The sequence below is a fragment of the Babylonia areolata genome, chromosome 24 (genome assembly GCF_041734735.1).
Source record: "Babylonia areolata isolate BAREFJ2019XMU chromosome 24, ASM4173473v1, whole genome shotgun sequence".
NCBI lineage: Eukaryota > Metazoa > Mollusca > Gastropoda > Neogastropoda > Buccinidae > Babylonia > Babylonia areolata.
The window spans coordinates 7,195,475-7,211,148 of NC_134899.1; the positions used below are offsets into that span (position 1 = coordinate 7,195,475).

The window sequence follows — 15,674 nt, forward strand, 5'->3', positions numbered from 1 at the left end:
CCTTCACGATCGGGATCTGAGAAAGAGTTGGTTTTGTTGACGAAATGTGTGCTCCATGTTTTGGATGTGTTGAGATGGAACCCCAAAGACGGCACTAGCGAAGCGAAGAATCGAATTGTAGAAATCGCTGCGAAAAATTACTGATTGACGGGGAAATTCCACAACGCATCCATAGACATGATATAACGCTGGAAAAATTTCTTCTTCATCTTGTTTTAAACAATTATTAGCTAAAACAACAACAACAAACAAACAAACAAAAAACTCAAAAGCATACATGAAATTCCGAACCTTTATTGATCAGTTCTCAAAATCAGTATCAGTATCAGTGGCTCAAGGAGGCGTCAATGCGTTCAGTCAAATCCATATACGCTACACCACATCTGCCAAGCATATGCCTGACCAGCAGCCGTAACCCAACTCAAATCAGACAGTAAAACACAGAAAAGAATCCAGACACCCAGACTACTAAAGGGAAAGTATTCGGGGAAAAAAAAATCATCTAAAAATAGAACACATGCTTCATTCCCTTGGGTGCTAATCGGGTGCTGTTTCGTGTCACTTTCAGTTTGACAGGAAAATCACAAGGATTGGGAGGTGGGGGTGGGGGGCGGAGGAGGTGCTGGGGGCAGGTGGGGGGGGGGGAGGAGGGGAGAGGGAGGGGAAGAGGGGGAGAAACAAATCAAAAGAAAAAGGAATGAACAGCAATAACAAAAGGGGTCCTTTCAACTATCGATAAAGACTCATCGCTCCGAAAACGAAAAAGGAAAAAATGGCTAACACAAACAGTAGGTTTAGAAGAAGCTGCATGATACAAAAGCTTTTAGTAAAACAAACCCGACTAAAAGCAGTTTTAAATCTTACTGCATGAAACCGCATAAAGAAAAAGCTGCGTGGACTGCATTTAAAACATAGGGCATAAAAGGCAAGATTCAGATGTCTGGCATGGAAAAACACTTCAAACTTTCTCAATGAAAAACAAAACAAAACAAAACAAAAAAAACAGCAAGAAAGGTTCGTTTCCAATATCCCACGTAGAGAGATTTAAGTACACCGAATGAACAAAGCTTTAAAACATACTTTATAAATATATATATATAGCTTCTCCCCAAAATCATCACCAATAAATCCTTTGCAAATTGTCTTCAAAAGCCTCAGCTGACGATAAAAGCGCATAACTGTGCGTGCAAAACAAAACAAAAACAAAGAAAACAAACAAACAAAAAACGAAAACAAAAAAAAACAAAAAAAAGAAGAAGAAGGAAAATTACAACTGACGCACATTAGATATTCCGATGACACGGTCACAACTTTCGGTAACAAATCTCCAGTTTTGTTGAAAATGATCAAAACGATGCCACATATAATTCCACAGTTCTTAAAGATGTTGATTTCGTCAAAGATAAATGGGAAACTTCTCTTCCTTTCATCAAATCACCGTATGTCCCCCACCCTTCCACCCCATCCCCATAGTTTTGTTCACAAAATGATGCAACACACACACACACACACACACACACACACACAATTCAATGTAACCAACATGGAATAAAAATTAATCTTAATCTTGACACACAGAGGCAAATAAACAAACCCTACAGTATCAGTTCTCAACACTTTATATTCTCAGTACGCTGAATCTATGAAAAAATAAACTTTTTTTAAAACCCAAACATTTTCAAAATTTGTCTCTTTGTTTTCATTTCTTTATCATTATTATCAATAATTTCTGCCGGTACATGACAAACAAGACAGGCTGAAAGAAAGTGCGCAGCGGAAAATCAAAGGGAGACAACATGGTACATCACACAGAAAGAGCAAATTAACTCTCTCCATACGAACGGCGAAAGAGACGACGTTAACAGCGTTTATCCCCAATTACCATCATCAAAATATTGCAAGCGGAAGGCTCTTATACTGAAGACGTGAATTTTGACAAAGAATACCACAATTTTGACGACGGAAGGTAAAGGTTGGGTCATTCAGACACCCACTGGACATCCGAGGGGTCTGTGTAGAGGAGAAGAGAGGACTGGCCGTACTGAGTGAGTTAATAACGCAGCACGCAAATGACAAGGAATGTTCATTCTGATAATTGTGTGAAACCTCTTTGAACACGTCACATCCTTGCGCGATCTGGAATCTTTTGAAGTATGAAAATCCTCAAGAGATGTGAAATCTCTCTGATGTGTGAAACTTCATTTGAGGTGCAAAATCCAGTTTCAGATGCTGATCACCCTGACATTCAAAATCTCTTTGGAATGCTCTTTTTTTTCTTAGCTGAATTCAATGTCAACTTTCTCTGTGACATGAAACATCTGTTGGATGGACAGTATCTCTGACAAGTGAAATCTGTTTGGAATGTAAAATCTCATCAACATGTTAAAATATCTTTCAAGTGTGAAACCCCTTTGAAATGTAAAAAAATAAATAAATAAAAATTAAAAATAAAATTTTAAAAAATAATAAAGAAAGAAAGAAAGAAAAATATCTTTGGATTGTAAAACCTCTTTGATATGTAAACTTTCTTTGATATGTGAAACAGTTTTGAGGTGGAAATCTTCTCGAGATATTTCAAAGTTGGAATATAATAAAAACCTGTCACATGTGAAATCGATGTGAAATACTGTTGATCCATGAAATCATCATAGGATGCAAAACCTCTTTAGACCTGTGAAACGTCTGTGAGATATGAAATCTTTTTTGAGGCGTAAAAGTTTCTTTTGAGATGCAAACATTTCTTTTGCGTGTAAAATCTCTTTGAGATGTAACATCTCCATAGAATTTCCTTTCGGCAATCTCTTTCAGGTAATAAAATAAAATATAAAATAAATAACAACAGTCATAATCTCTTGTGCAAACCCCCGCGGTGACCAGAGCAGCTTGACCACTTCACTCCGCGACTCCCACGAGGGAGGTAGAGAGCGGACGGAGACCTTTACAATTCATTTCATCTCCCCCCGAAGACGGAGTATGGCTGCCTACATGGCGGGGTTTAAAAACGGTCATTCACGTAAGGGCCCACTCGTGTACATACGAGTGAACGTGGGAGTTGCAGCCCGCGATAGAAGAAGAAGACGAAGAAGAAGAAGAAGAAGAAGATTTAATCAAAGACTGGGTTATAATAAGTGACAACACGACCGTTGCCTTTTCGTCAAACAGCATCCTGACACAGTCCTAAATCAGCTTGAGATACAAATAATGAGGCTGAATAATACTTTCACATTTTGTCCCTCCCCCCTACCCCCACCCCCACCCCCGCCCCCCACCCTCCAATCCCCCATCCCCCCAAACCACACCCTCACTCCCACGGTCCCCACACCCCCCCATGCTTGGCGGGGTCGCAGTTGGGGTCCGGCGGAGGGTACCGCGGTGGTACAGCGGTAGCGTTGTAGCCGGCCAGCTTCTTGAGGAGCATGTGGACCAGCTCGGGATGAGTCTGGGACAGGTCGTGTCGCTCCTCGGGGTCCGCCGTGATGTTGAAGAGCCAGAGGTTCTGGGCGTCCAGCGCCCCGACATCCCCGAGGTCCATGCCTTCCTGGAGGGCGAGCGCGGAGCGGGGGCGAGTGGGCTGAAGAGGTGGAGTGGTCTTCTTGTCCACTTCACCTGCCATTCAGAATTACTTCTTTTTTTTTCTTTTTTTTTTGGTCGGGGGCGTGTTGTGTGTGTGTGTGTGTGTGTGGCTGTGTGTGTGTGTGTGCATGAATGTGTGTGTGTGTGTGTGTGAATGTGTGTGTGTGTGTGTGCATGACTCTGTGTGTGTGTGTGTGGGTGTGTGTGTGTGTGCATGACTGTGTGTGTGTGAGTGTGTGTGTGTGTGTGTGTGTGTGTGTGTGTGTGTGTGTGTGTGCATGACTGTGTGAGTGAGTGTGTGTGTGTGTGTGTGTGTGTGCATGACTGTGTGTGTGTGAGTGAGTGTGTGTGTGTGTGTGTGTGTGTGTGTGTGTGTGTGTGTGTGTGTGTGTGTTCATAAAGTCTTGAAACAGCATGATGGTATCCATACACCGAGGAAGCGATACCACAGAATGTAACATAAGATTCAGAAAATCAAACAGAAGCTGACTGCTGTACACACATCCCGACACACAGATACATACACACGGACCAACACAAGCACACACACACGCGCGCGCGCGCGCACGCACGCACACACACACACACTTCCTACACGACCAGTGGAGTGATGGCCCAGAGGTAACACGTTCGCCTAGGAAGCGAGAGAATCTGAGCGCACTGGTTCGAATCATAGCTCAGCCGCCGATATTTTTTCCCCCTCCACTAGACCTTCAGTGGTGGTCTGGACGCTAGTCATTCGGATGAGACAATAAACCGAGGTCCCGTGTGCAGCATGCACTTAGCGCACGTGAAAGAACCCACGGCAATAAAAGGGTTGTTCCTGGCAAAATTTTGTAGAAAAATCCACTTCGATAGAAAAATCAAATAAAACTGCACGCAGGAAAAAAAAATACCCCCCCCCCCCCCCCCCACCAAAAAAAAAAAAAAAAGGGTGGCGCTGTAGTGTAGCGACACGCTCTCCCTGAGGAGAGCAGCCCGAATTTCACACAGTAAAGTCTGTTGTGATCAAAAGAAATACAAATACAAATAAACATTTAAAAAATAAATAAATAAGTAAAAAGGCAAAAAGCAACCACCAAAAATCGCCTCCACTTTCAGCAAACAAAAATCTCTCTGAGGAAGCATCAAATTAAACACACTAAAAAAAAAAATAAATAAATAAATAAAAAAATTAAAAAAACTCACTTCGAAACAACAAAGAAGAATCCTTCTCCCCAATCCTCCTCCACTCTCTCTCCTCCTCCTCCTCCTCCTCCTCCTCGTCTATCCCCGGGGGAGGGACCCACGTCCCATTGCCCGGGTAGCCTGTGATGATCTTCATGTCCCCTACCCTCAGGGAGGCACGTACCCGGGTGTCCCACTCCGGGTACTCGCTCTTCCTCTCCCCGTGCAAAGCGTACAGGATGTCGATGTTGTGCAGCACTTCCTTCCGCGGGCTGGCACTTCCGTCTGTGGTGTGGTGTGGTCAAAACCAAACCAATGGGTAGGACCAATCAACACACGGGCAAGCAGGCAGGCAGGCAGGCAGGCACACGCACACACACACGCACGCACACACAGACACACTGGTGTGCGCGCACACACGCACACACACACACACACAAAGTGTGCGCATGTGTCTGTGTTTCGTTATGCAACTAGATCTTATTTCACAATTCACAGTTGTTTGTTTTTTTGTTTGTTTTTTGTGTGTGTGTGTGTGTGTGTGTGTGTGTGTGTGTGTGTGTGTGTGTGTGTGTGTGTGTGTGTGTTGTCTTTGTTTTGGGTTGTTGTTTTTTCTCTTTACAGACTTTCTCTTCCATTTGTCAGTTGAAAACAAACGTGTGTTCAACAAACAGTAAAGAGTGGTAACTGTTTCCGTTCACAAGGTACACAACTTCAAATCAATGTTACTTAGGCTACCGAAGCAGCTGGTACACAGGTAAATAAAAGGTACATTTGAAGAAACCCAGACACTTCCTCGAAAAAGGAAGCGACAGGCTTGTCCTTGTGCCAATCATTTGACATGTGCACACAGCAGCAGTGACAGAAAAGGTAAGGTAAAGTAAGGTAAGGTAAGGTAAGGCAAGTTAAAGTAAGGTAAAGTAAGGTAAGGTAAGGCAAGTTAAAGTAAAGTAAAGTAAAGTAAGGCAAGGTAAGGTAAGGTAAGGTAAAGTAAGGTAAGGTAAGGTAAAGTAAGCTAAGGCAGGGAAAGGTAAGGTAAGGTAAAGTACGGTAAGGTAAGGTAAAGATAAGGTAAAGTAAGGTAAGGTAAAGTAAGGTAAAGTAAGGTAAGGTAAGGTGAAGTAAGGTAAGGTAAGGCAAAGTAAGGTGAAGTAAGGTAAAGTAAGGTAAAATAAGGTAAGGTAAAGGTAAGGTAAAGGTAAAGTAAAGTGAGACATGACCACAGGCCTTAAAATCTGTTCTACAGCACCTTTGAGGCTCTTCCATTGGTTAAATCCGTCCAGAGGTTTTGTGCCGTTAAGACTCCCACCCGCCACCCCTTCCACCAAGGTCGGGTACCAGTCTGACACGTGCATGAAACCCTGAAAGAAGGGGTATGTGTGTACATGTCACGTAATAATTCATATGTTCCACTGCTGACAATGGGGGTATGTGTGTACATGTCACGTAATAATTCATATGTTCCATTGCTGCCAATGGGGGTATCGTAATGATTAACACATTCTATTGCTGACAGTGGGGGTATGTGTGCACAAGTAAGAATTAAAGTGTTCCATTGCTGATATTGGAGGTACGTGAATATATGTAATTATTAATATATTCCATTGCTGACAGTAGGGGTATGTGTGTATAAGTAAGAATTAAAGCGTTCCATTGCTGACAGTGGAGGTATGTGAGTATACGTAATAATTAATAAAAAATATTCTATAGTTGACAGTGGGGGTATATGTGTGTATACGTGATAATGTGTTCCATTGCTGACGGTGGGGGTATGTGTGCCCAAGTAAGAATTAAAGTGTTCCACTGCTGATACTGGAGGTATGTGAATATACGTAATAACTAATATATTCTATAGCTGACAGTGTAGGTATGTGTGTATAAGTAAGGATTAAAGTGTTCCATTGCTCACCCCTCACTCACCCCCCAACCACCACACCCCCAAATCCCCCCCCACCCCCACTCCCCCCCCTCCCAACCACCACACCCCCAAATCCCACCCCCCCCACTCACCCCCCCAACCACAACACCCCCAAATCCCACCCCCACTCACCCCCCAACCACCACACCCCCAAATCCCCCCCCACTCATCCCCCCCAACCACCACACCCCCAAATCCCACCCCCACTCACCCCCCAACCACCACACACCCAAATCCCCCCCACTCACCCCCCCAACCACCACACACCCAAATCCCACCCCCACTCACCCCCCAACCACCACACACCCAAATCCCCCCCCACTCACCCCCCCAACCACCACACACCCAAATCCCACCCCGACTCACCCCCCAACCACCACACCCCCAAATCCCCCCCCACTCACCCCACCCCCCCCAACCCACTCCTCCAACCCCCACCCCCCACCCCTCCCCCAAAACCCCCAACAAACTGACCTTGTGGACGACCCCTCCCTTCAGGAAGCGCGTGCCCCGCACGAAGCCCACCCCCTTCATGCCGCCCTCCCACAGGGACCCCTTCCAGCCGCGGAGGGGCCAGTTGTTTCCCCCTCTCAGCACCTGGCCCCCGTTGTCCGTGGAGAACACCAGCACCGTGTTGTCCCACAGGCCCCACCTCTGCAGGGCCGCCGTGATGTTGCCCACCGCTGTCAGGGTGTGGTGGTGGTGATGGTGGTGGTGGTGGTGGGGGTGGGGGTGGGGGTGAGGGGAGGGTGGGGGTGATGGTGGTGGTGGTGGTGGTGGGGGGGGGTGGGGGTGAAGGGAGGGTGGGGGTGATGGTGGTTGTGGTGGTGATGGTGGTGGTGGTGGTGATGGTGGTAGGGGTGGTGGTGGTGGTGGTGATGGAGGTGGTGGTGGTGAGGGGAGGGTGGGGGTGATGGTGGTGGTGGTGGTGGTGGTGATGGTGGTGGTGATGGTGGTGGTTGTGGTGGTGATGGTGGTGGTGGTGGTGATGGTGGTGGTGATGGTGGTGGGGGGGTGAGGGTGGTGGTGGTGGGGATGATGGTGGTGGTGGTGGGTGTTGAGGTGGTGGTGGAGTTGGTAGGAGTGGTGGTGGTGATGGTGGTGGGGGTGGGGGTGGGGGTGATGGTGGTGGTGGTGGTGATGGTGGTGGTGATGGTGGTGGTTGTGGTGGTGATGGTGGTGGTGGTGGTGATGGTGGTGGTGATGGAGGTGGTGGGGTGAGGGTGGTGGTGGTGGGGATGATGGTGGTGGTGGTGGGTGTTGAGGTGGTGGTCGAGTTGGTAGGAGTGGTGGTGGTGATGGTGGTGGGGGTGGGGGTGGGGGTGGTGGTGGGGGTGAATGTGATGGTGGTAGTGGGGATGGTGATGGTGGTGGTGGTGATGATGGTGGTGGTGGTGGTGATGGGGGGTGAAGGTGGTGGTGGGGGTGGGGGTGGTGATAGGGGGGGTGATGGTGGTGGTGAATGTGATGGCGGTAGTGGGGATGGTGATGGTGGTGGTGGTGATGATGGTGGTGGTGGTGGTGAAGGTGGTGGTGGGGGTAGGGGGTGGTGATGGGGGGGGGTGATGGTGGTGGTGGGGATGGTAATGGTGGTGGAGGTGGTGGTGGTGGTGGTGGTGGTGATGGTGGTGGTGGTGGGTGTGAGGGGGGTGATGGTGGTGGTAGTGGTGGTGGTAGTGGTGGTGGGGATGGTGGTGGTGGTGGCGGAGTGGTGATGGTGGTGGTGATGGTGGTAGGTGGCGGAGTGGTGAGTGGTGATGGTGTGGTGATGGTGGTGGTGGCGGAGTGGTGATGGTGGTGGTGTGGTGGTGGTGATGGTGATGGTGGTGATGGTGGTGGTGATGGTGTGGTGGTGGTGGTGATGGTGATGGTGGTTGTGGTGGTGATGGTGGTGGTGGTGGTGGTGGTGATGGTGATGGTGGGGGTGATGGTGGTGGTGATGGTGGGGGTGATGGTGGGGGTGATGGTGGGGGTGGTGGTGGTGGTGGGGGTGATGGGGGTGGTGATGGTGGTGGTGGTGAGGGTGGTGGTAGACGTGAAAAAAAGCGTGTGTTAGTTTGAATTGCAAAAGGAAGAAGAAGAACAACAACAACAAACAATGACAACAAATAAAGAACACACACACGCAACACGCACACAGTTGTTACACTCTGAATGTAATAGTATCTTACCCACATGTTTTTCTTTTTACATAATAATTGATGTGTACATGGTGATAAGTGAAGGGTGTGTCAGTTTTTGGTTTTGTTTTTGTTTTTGTTGTTTGTTTTTTGTTTTTGTTTTGTGTGTGTGTGTTTTTTTGTGTTTTTTTTGCTGACGGGCATTTTATTTTAAGTGAGCCTAAAGAAAATTTTCTGTTTTTGGTTGAAGCAGATAATAAAGTATTTTGAATTGAATTGAATATCAAATCAGCAAAGAAGTAAAACAAAACGAATGAAACGAGGAGAGAAAAAAAACAGACAGAAAGTAAGGACTGAAGAAGCAAGGGAAAAACAAACAAATGATTACGTGACCATACGTTCAGTAGGTAAGTGGAGTTGAGTTCAACCACCTACGGCGTGACGCCCTTAAAGTCAAACGTTCAGAACAACTCACACATAACTTATATATTTGTATTTTGTATTTGTATTTGTATTTCTTTTTATCACAACAGATTTCTCTGTGTGAAATTCGGGCTGCTCTCCCCAGGGAGAGCGCGTCGCTACACTACAGCGCCACCCATTTTTTTGGTATTTTTTCCTGCGTGCAGTTTTATTTGTTTTTCCTATCGAAGTGGATTTTTCTACAGAATTTTGCCAGGAACAACCCTTTGGTTGTCGTGGGTTCTAAGCGCATGCTGCACACGGGACCTCGGTTTATCGTCTCATCCGAATGACTAGCGTCCAGACCACCACTCAAGGTCTAGTGGAGGGGGAGAAAATATCGGCGGCTGAGCCGTGATTCGAACCAGCGCGCTCAGATTCTCTCGCTTCCTAGGCGGACGCGTTACCTCTAGGCCATCACTCCACTCATCCACCCCGAAAACCTCCGCCACCCCACGCCCCGTAGCGCAGCTCCCTCTCCCCCACCCTCCCTTCCCCCTCCCTCTCCCACCCTCTCTCTCTCTTCCCTCCCCCCTCCCCCCCTGCCCCCCCTTCTCCCCCACACACACACCCACATCCAACCCCGCAACCACCGAACCTACCTTCATCCATACAAGACACCATGCCAGCGTAAGTCCTCCTGGCCCTGTTTTTGATGTCCCGGTACTGCTCCGTGTATTTCTCTGGCACCTGGAGAGGCGCGTGCACAGACTGGAACGCCAGGTAGAGGAACAGCGGCTTGGACCCGGCTGCTGCAGGTCTGGCTCCTCCGGCTCCCAAGGCATCGGAGGAGCTGTCCATGGTTAAGGTTGAAAGATATTTAAATCTTTCTTTCTTCTTCTTCTCCTTCCTTCCTCTTCTTCTTCTTTTTTTTCTTTTTTTCTTTTTTTTTGTTGCCTTTTTTTTTTTAGGGTGTATGAAAGATACATGAAAACTAATTCAAACTTTCGTAGATTCAATGAATTCTTTTTTGTTTTGTCTTTGTTGTGTCTATTAATCCTTCGGGATTTTATGACAATAAATGAAGTCAAGTCAAGCCAAGTCAAGTCCGGTCACACACACACACACACACACACACAGACGCGCGTTTGAGCGCGCGCGCACACGCACGCACGCACGCACACACACACACACACACACACACACACACACACACACACACACTTACACAATGCAATACAGTATGCAATATGCATAGTATGTTTGAAGTTATAATTACAGCATTCTGGCTTGCATTCCTATACAGTATAACGTAACGAGAGAGAGAGGTTGGGGGAGAGAGAGAGACAGAGACAGAGACGCGGAGACAGAGACAGACACAGAGATAGAGACAGAAACACAGAGACAGGGAGAGATATGTACATGTGTGCATGTGCTGAGTCTGCATCCAGTCTTGTGCGCAACCGTGTGTCTGTGATGGAGTTGTCCCATGTAATTGAAAGATTAACTCTCTCCATACGAACGGCGAAAGAAACGACGTTAACAGCGTTTCACCCCAATTACCATCATCAAAATATTGCAAGCGGAAGGCTCTTATACTGAAGAGGTGAATGTTGACAAAGAATACAATTCTGACAACGGAATCTAAAGGTTGGGTCATTCAGACACCCAGTGGACATCCGAGGGGTCTGTGTAGAGGAGAAGAGAGGACTGGCCGTACTGAGTGAGTTAATCGATACCGAACTCGCAAGGGAAGAACGTATATACTTTTCTGGATGACAGTTAACTTGGAGTGAAGGGGGTGGGGCGGGAAGTGGGAGGGTGTGTGTGTGTGTGTGTGTGTGTGTGTGTGTGTGTGTGTGTGTAAGGGGGATGGGGGTGGGGGGGGGGAGTGTTGTGATGCCGAAATTCTTCCAGACCTGTCCCGCGGGCGTCCTGTGTAGGCGGAGAAGGGCGTGCGGGCCGTGTTGGCGTGGCGGCGGATGACGTCGATGGCACGCTGGGTGAAGAGGTACGCGGAGTACGTGCCGTTCTCTGTCCACACGGGCGTCGTGTCCTCGTGAAGGTCAAGGCCGCAGGCTGTTGGGAGTTGGTTGGGGGTAGTGGAGGGGGGAGGGGGGGGAGAGAATAAATGGTGGGGAAGAATGAGAATAAGAAAGAAGAAAAAAAAGAAGGAGGAGGGGAACAAGGAGGAGGAGGAGGAGAATGCTAAGAAGAAGAAGAAAAAGAAAAAGAAGAAGGAGGAGGACGAGGAGGAAGAGGAAGAGAACATTAATAAGAAAGAAGGAGAAGGAGGTGAAAGAGGAAGGGGTGGGGGAGAAGTAGAATGAGAAGGAGGAGGGGGTAGGAGAAAGAGGGAAGAAGTAGAAAAAAGGGGGAAAGAAGGAGGAGAAGAAGAAGAGGAGGGGGTGAAGAAGGGATCAGAAGTAGAATGAAAAGAGGAGGAGGAGGAGGGGGGAGGACGGGGAGAAGCAGAAAAAAGGGGGGAAAGGAAGAGGAGGAGAAGAAGGAGGAGGAGGGAGGAGGGAGGAAAGGGTGAGAAGTAGAAAGTAAGGAGAAAGAAGGAGAAGAAGAGGAGGAGGAGGAGGGGTGGTTGGTCAGCTGTGAAAAAGGTGTCTGCTATTAAGCTTGTCTGTGAAGCAGTCATCGAAGCCAGTTGAGCGCTTGGCTACATTATTATTATTGTTATTATTATTATTATCATTATAATCATTACTATACACACATTTGAACGAGCGCGTGCGCGCACACAGACACAGACACAGACACAGACACACACACACACACACACACACACACACACACAAACTCACAGCGTTCCCAGCACCGTGTGTGCGTGTAGTAGTCCTCCGAGCCCAGCAGGTACCCGTAGTAAGACTGGAACCCACGGCGGGTAGGCAGGTACTCGTCCTTGTACATGCCCAGGTGCCACTTGCCCACGGCGTGGGTGGCGTACCCGGCCTCCTGAAGCTTGTCGGCCAGGGTGGGGCTGTCCCTGGGAAGGGCGTTGGCTTGCCACGGCCAGATGATGCCGTGCTGCAGACCTGGGGGGGTGTCCTCACCAGGTGAGCGTTTACAGCAGTCATTGAGATGCACTCACCTCTTCAGTACAGACCACTGTGGCCTCCAAACACCAACACCTCTTCAGTACAAACTACTGTCGCCTCCCAACACCAACACCTCTTCAGTACAGACCACTGTGGCCTCCCAACACCAACACCTCTTCAGTACAGACTACTGTGGCCTCCCAACACCAACACCTCTTCAGTACAGACCACTGTGGCCTCCCAACACCAACACCTCTTCAGTACAGACTACTGTGGTCTCCCAACACCAACACCTCTTCAGTACAGACTACTGTGGCCTTCCAACACCAATACCTCTTCAGTACAGACCACTGTGGCCTCCCAACACCAACACCTCTTCAGTACAGACTACTGTGGCCTCCCAACACCAACACCTCTTCAGTACAGACTACTGTGGCCTCCCAACACCAACACCTCTTCAGTACAGACTACTGTGGCCTCCCAACACCAACACCTCTTCAGTACAGACTACTGTGGCCTCCCAACACCAACACCTCTTCAGTACAGACTACTGTGGCCTCCCAACACCAACACCTCTTCATTTGACAAAGAGTCTGTTGACTGACTCGAAACGTCGCTTTTATCTTCATCTTAAGGTGCCTTTGATTTTAAACCATCTTTTATCATTTTTAACTTCGTCCAGCAGTCACCATACTTTCATCTGCTTAACAACAACATTTCCTCATGAAAATCTTCACATCAAATTCTGTAAACGACTGCTGGGTGTGCAAAAGTTGTTGAATCTTTATTTTTAAAACTGAATGTCACGAAGGCAATTGGCCCCGACAATATCTGCGGAAAATTACTGAAAACATGTGCTTCCCAGTTGTGTGACGTGTTCTGTAAAATTTTCAACTGGTCTCTGAAGGACTGCTCTGTCCCCAGCATCTGGAAAAAATCTACTATCTGTCCTATCCCCAAGAAAAAGAACCCAGCCGCACTAAATGATTACCGTCCTGTTGCCCTGACTTCAGTAGTGATGAAATGCTTTGAAAAAATTATTCTCCGACATCTTCTTTCTTTCACTGAACAGCAGCTTGACTCTCTTCAGTTTGCTTATAGAGCACACAGAAGTACTGACGATGCTATCCTAACTCTCCTTCATAATGCTTTCCTTCATTTGAATAACACGGGATCTTTCGTTCGTATCCTTTTTGTTGACTTCTCTTCTGCTTTTAACACAATACAACCTCATCTCCTTGCCCTCAAACTGCTAGGCATGGATGTTGATCCGAAGCTTACTCTTTGGATAATAAGTTTTCTTCTCAATAGAACTCAGTCCGTCCGCTTTCATTCTGCCCACTCTTCTCTAAAATCTACTTCTACTGGTGCACCCCAAGGTGTCCCCTGTTCTTTTTACACTGTACACAAATGACTGCAGAGGCACGGAGGAAACTCCTGTCATAAAATATTCTGATGATTCAGCAATTGAAGATCTGTCCAACTCTGATGCTATTTATTTCAGTGAAATTAAAAAGTTCTGTTCCTGGTGTGAGAAAAACTATCTGGATCTCAACGTATTGAAAACAAAAGAAATGTTAATAGATTTTCGGAAAGACCCCTTGCCTGTAGCTGACCTTGTTATTGATGGTCAAACAGTGGAGAGGGTCAATGAATATAGATATTTAGGGACCATCTTAGACAATAAGCTGACTTTTGACAGAAATGTTGATTCCATTCATAAGAAATGTCAATCTAGAATTTTTTGTTTACAGAAGCTTAGAAATGTTGGTATATATTCAAATATTCTTCAAAGTTATTATCGATGTTGTATCGAGTCTGTGCTTACAGTTTCATTTATGTGCTGGAATGGAAGTTTGGGAGTGAGGAGTAAGCGTGTTTTGAACGATGTCATGAGTGTATGCAGTAAAATTGTGGGAGTGAAACAAGCTAGTATGCAAGAGCTGTATGAAAGTCGAGTGGTTAAAAAAAGCAGGCAGATAGCAACTGACGACACCCATATTTTAGCAAAGTATTATGAGCTATTGCCATCAGGACGACGCTACAGAACTTTTAAGTTGAAATCCAGAGCCCTGAAGACTTTTATTCCACGTTCAATCCACCTTTTAAATTCTTGAGAACTGTGTGTGTGTGTGTGCGCGCGCGCACTCTCATGTGAGACGTGTGAAAGTCCGTGCATGATAGGCTGTACCTTGTTCTAGTTGTGGTGTGTGTGTGTGTGTGTGTGTGTGTGTGTGTGTGTGTGTGTGTGTGTGTGTGTGTGTGTGTGTGTGTGTGTTTACTGAGCTTAAAACCTGACAATTGGTTATAATGAATGTGCAATATGTAGAAAGAATAATGTGCAATATGCAGGATGAATGTACAATGAATATGTCTAATGCTAACGTCCATATTCTAAATATATTTCTGTTTAATAATTACGATGTAATAAGTAATTGCAATGTTTTTAAAAGCGAATATGTGAAATGCTTTTATTTGAGAACATATGTTTATTACTCTTGTTTAATCAAGTTATCCGCGTGTGTGGGGTGGGGGGGGGGTGCGGTGCGGGTGTGTGCTGATTATCTGGTTGTGGTTTTCCGCAATTCATCTTTATTCTTATCTTATCTGTCTATTATAATCAATGTGCAGTATAGTAGGCTATGTTTATAATTATATTCAAATAATGTTTCTTAATTCTTTCTGTTTTTACATTAAGAATACTAGTTATTACCTGCAGTGTGTGGATGTATGTATGAAACGATGTATGTGATATTTTTTACATTTGTATCTTCGTAATATTTGTTGGGGCTGTTGTTGGCTTTTACAGTTATGGTCCCCATGTTGTTTACTTGTCTATGTTGTGATAATGCACCTGACCAAATTTCTCCAGTTGGAGATAATAAAGTTATTCTTATCTTATCTTATCTTATCTTATAATAAAGCATCAAACCTTCCGGTATGCCTACCTGGTAAACTGGGAAGATTTCCACTGAGCATGAAATTGTCTGTCGTGTTATTTCATTTTGGATACATATAATGGAGTCGCATGAGAATTCATTTATAAAACACAGTTACAATGATATGATTGAAAAGCAAAACACTAGAGATCAGAAGTGACTTTGTCTAAGGGAGGATACGGCAGTGCAAAAGAGACCAAAATGATGATTTTTCATGGTTTGGGTTTTTGATGGATTTTGATTCTTGAACATCTCTTCTATCATATGCATAAGTGTTTCCACTGTAAAGAGGTCTTTAACAATGAAAAAAAAATGCCAATAAAGATTGCTTACTGAATCACGGAAGTGTTTATTTTGTTCAATTTCGACACAAGTGGTCAAGTTTCTGGCCTTGACAACATACCTTGGACTTGTTCAGTGAGGAGTAAACCTACAACCATGAGACTTTGCATAACTGTTTCATAACATGTTACTGAAGTTTTGTCGTGAGTATGTATGAAAATATTCT

At 46.1% G+C, this 15,674-nt stretch overlaps 1 protein-coding gene across 1 annotated transcript in view; it reads right to left on the minus strand.

Annotated features, from left to right (window-relative positions):
* Positions 1-278: 278 nt before the first annotated feature.
* LOC143298767 (arylsulfatase B-like) overlaps positions 279-15,674 on the minus strand; it is a 20,877-nt gene continuing 5,481 nt past the window's right edge. Inside the window, exons 3-9 of the mRNA XM_076611711.1 lie at positions 11,994-12,224; positions 11,100-11,259; positions 9,843-10,033; positions 7,133-7,341; positions 5,990-6,101; positions 4,762-5,025; positions 279-3,606 (exon numbers count right to left, since the gene is read on the minus strand). Coding sequence (XP_076467826.1) covers positions 3,302-3,606; positions 4,762-5,025; positions 5,990-6,101; positions 7,133-7,341; positions 9,843-10,033; positions 11,100-11,259; positions 11,994-12,224 — 1,472 coding nt within the window. The 3' untranslated portion in view covers positions 279-3,301. The remainder of the gene's footprint in view (positions 3,607-4,761; positions 5,026-5,989; positions 6,102-7,132; positions 7,342-9,842; positions 10,034-11,099; positions 11,260-11,993; positions 12,225-15,674) is intronic.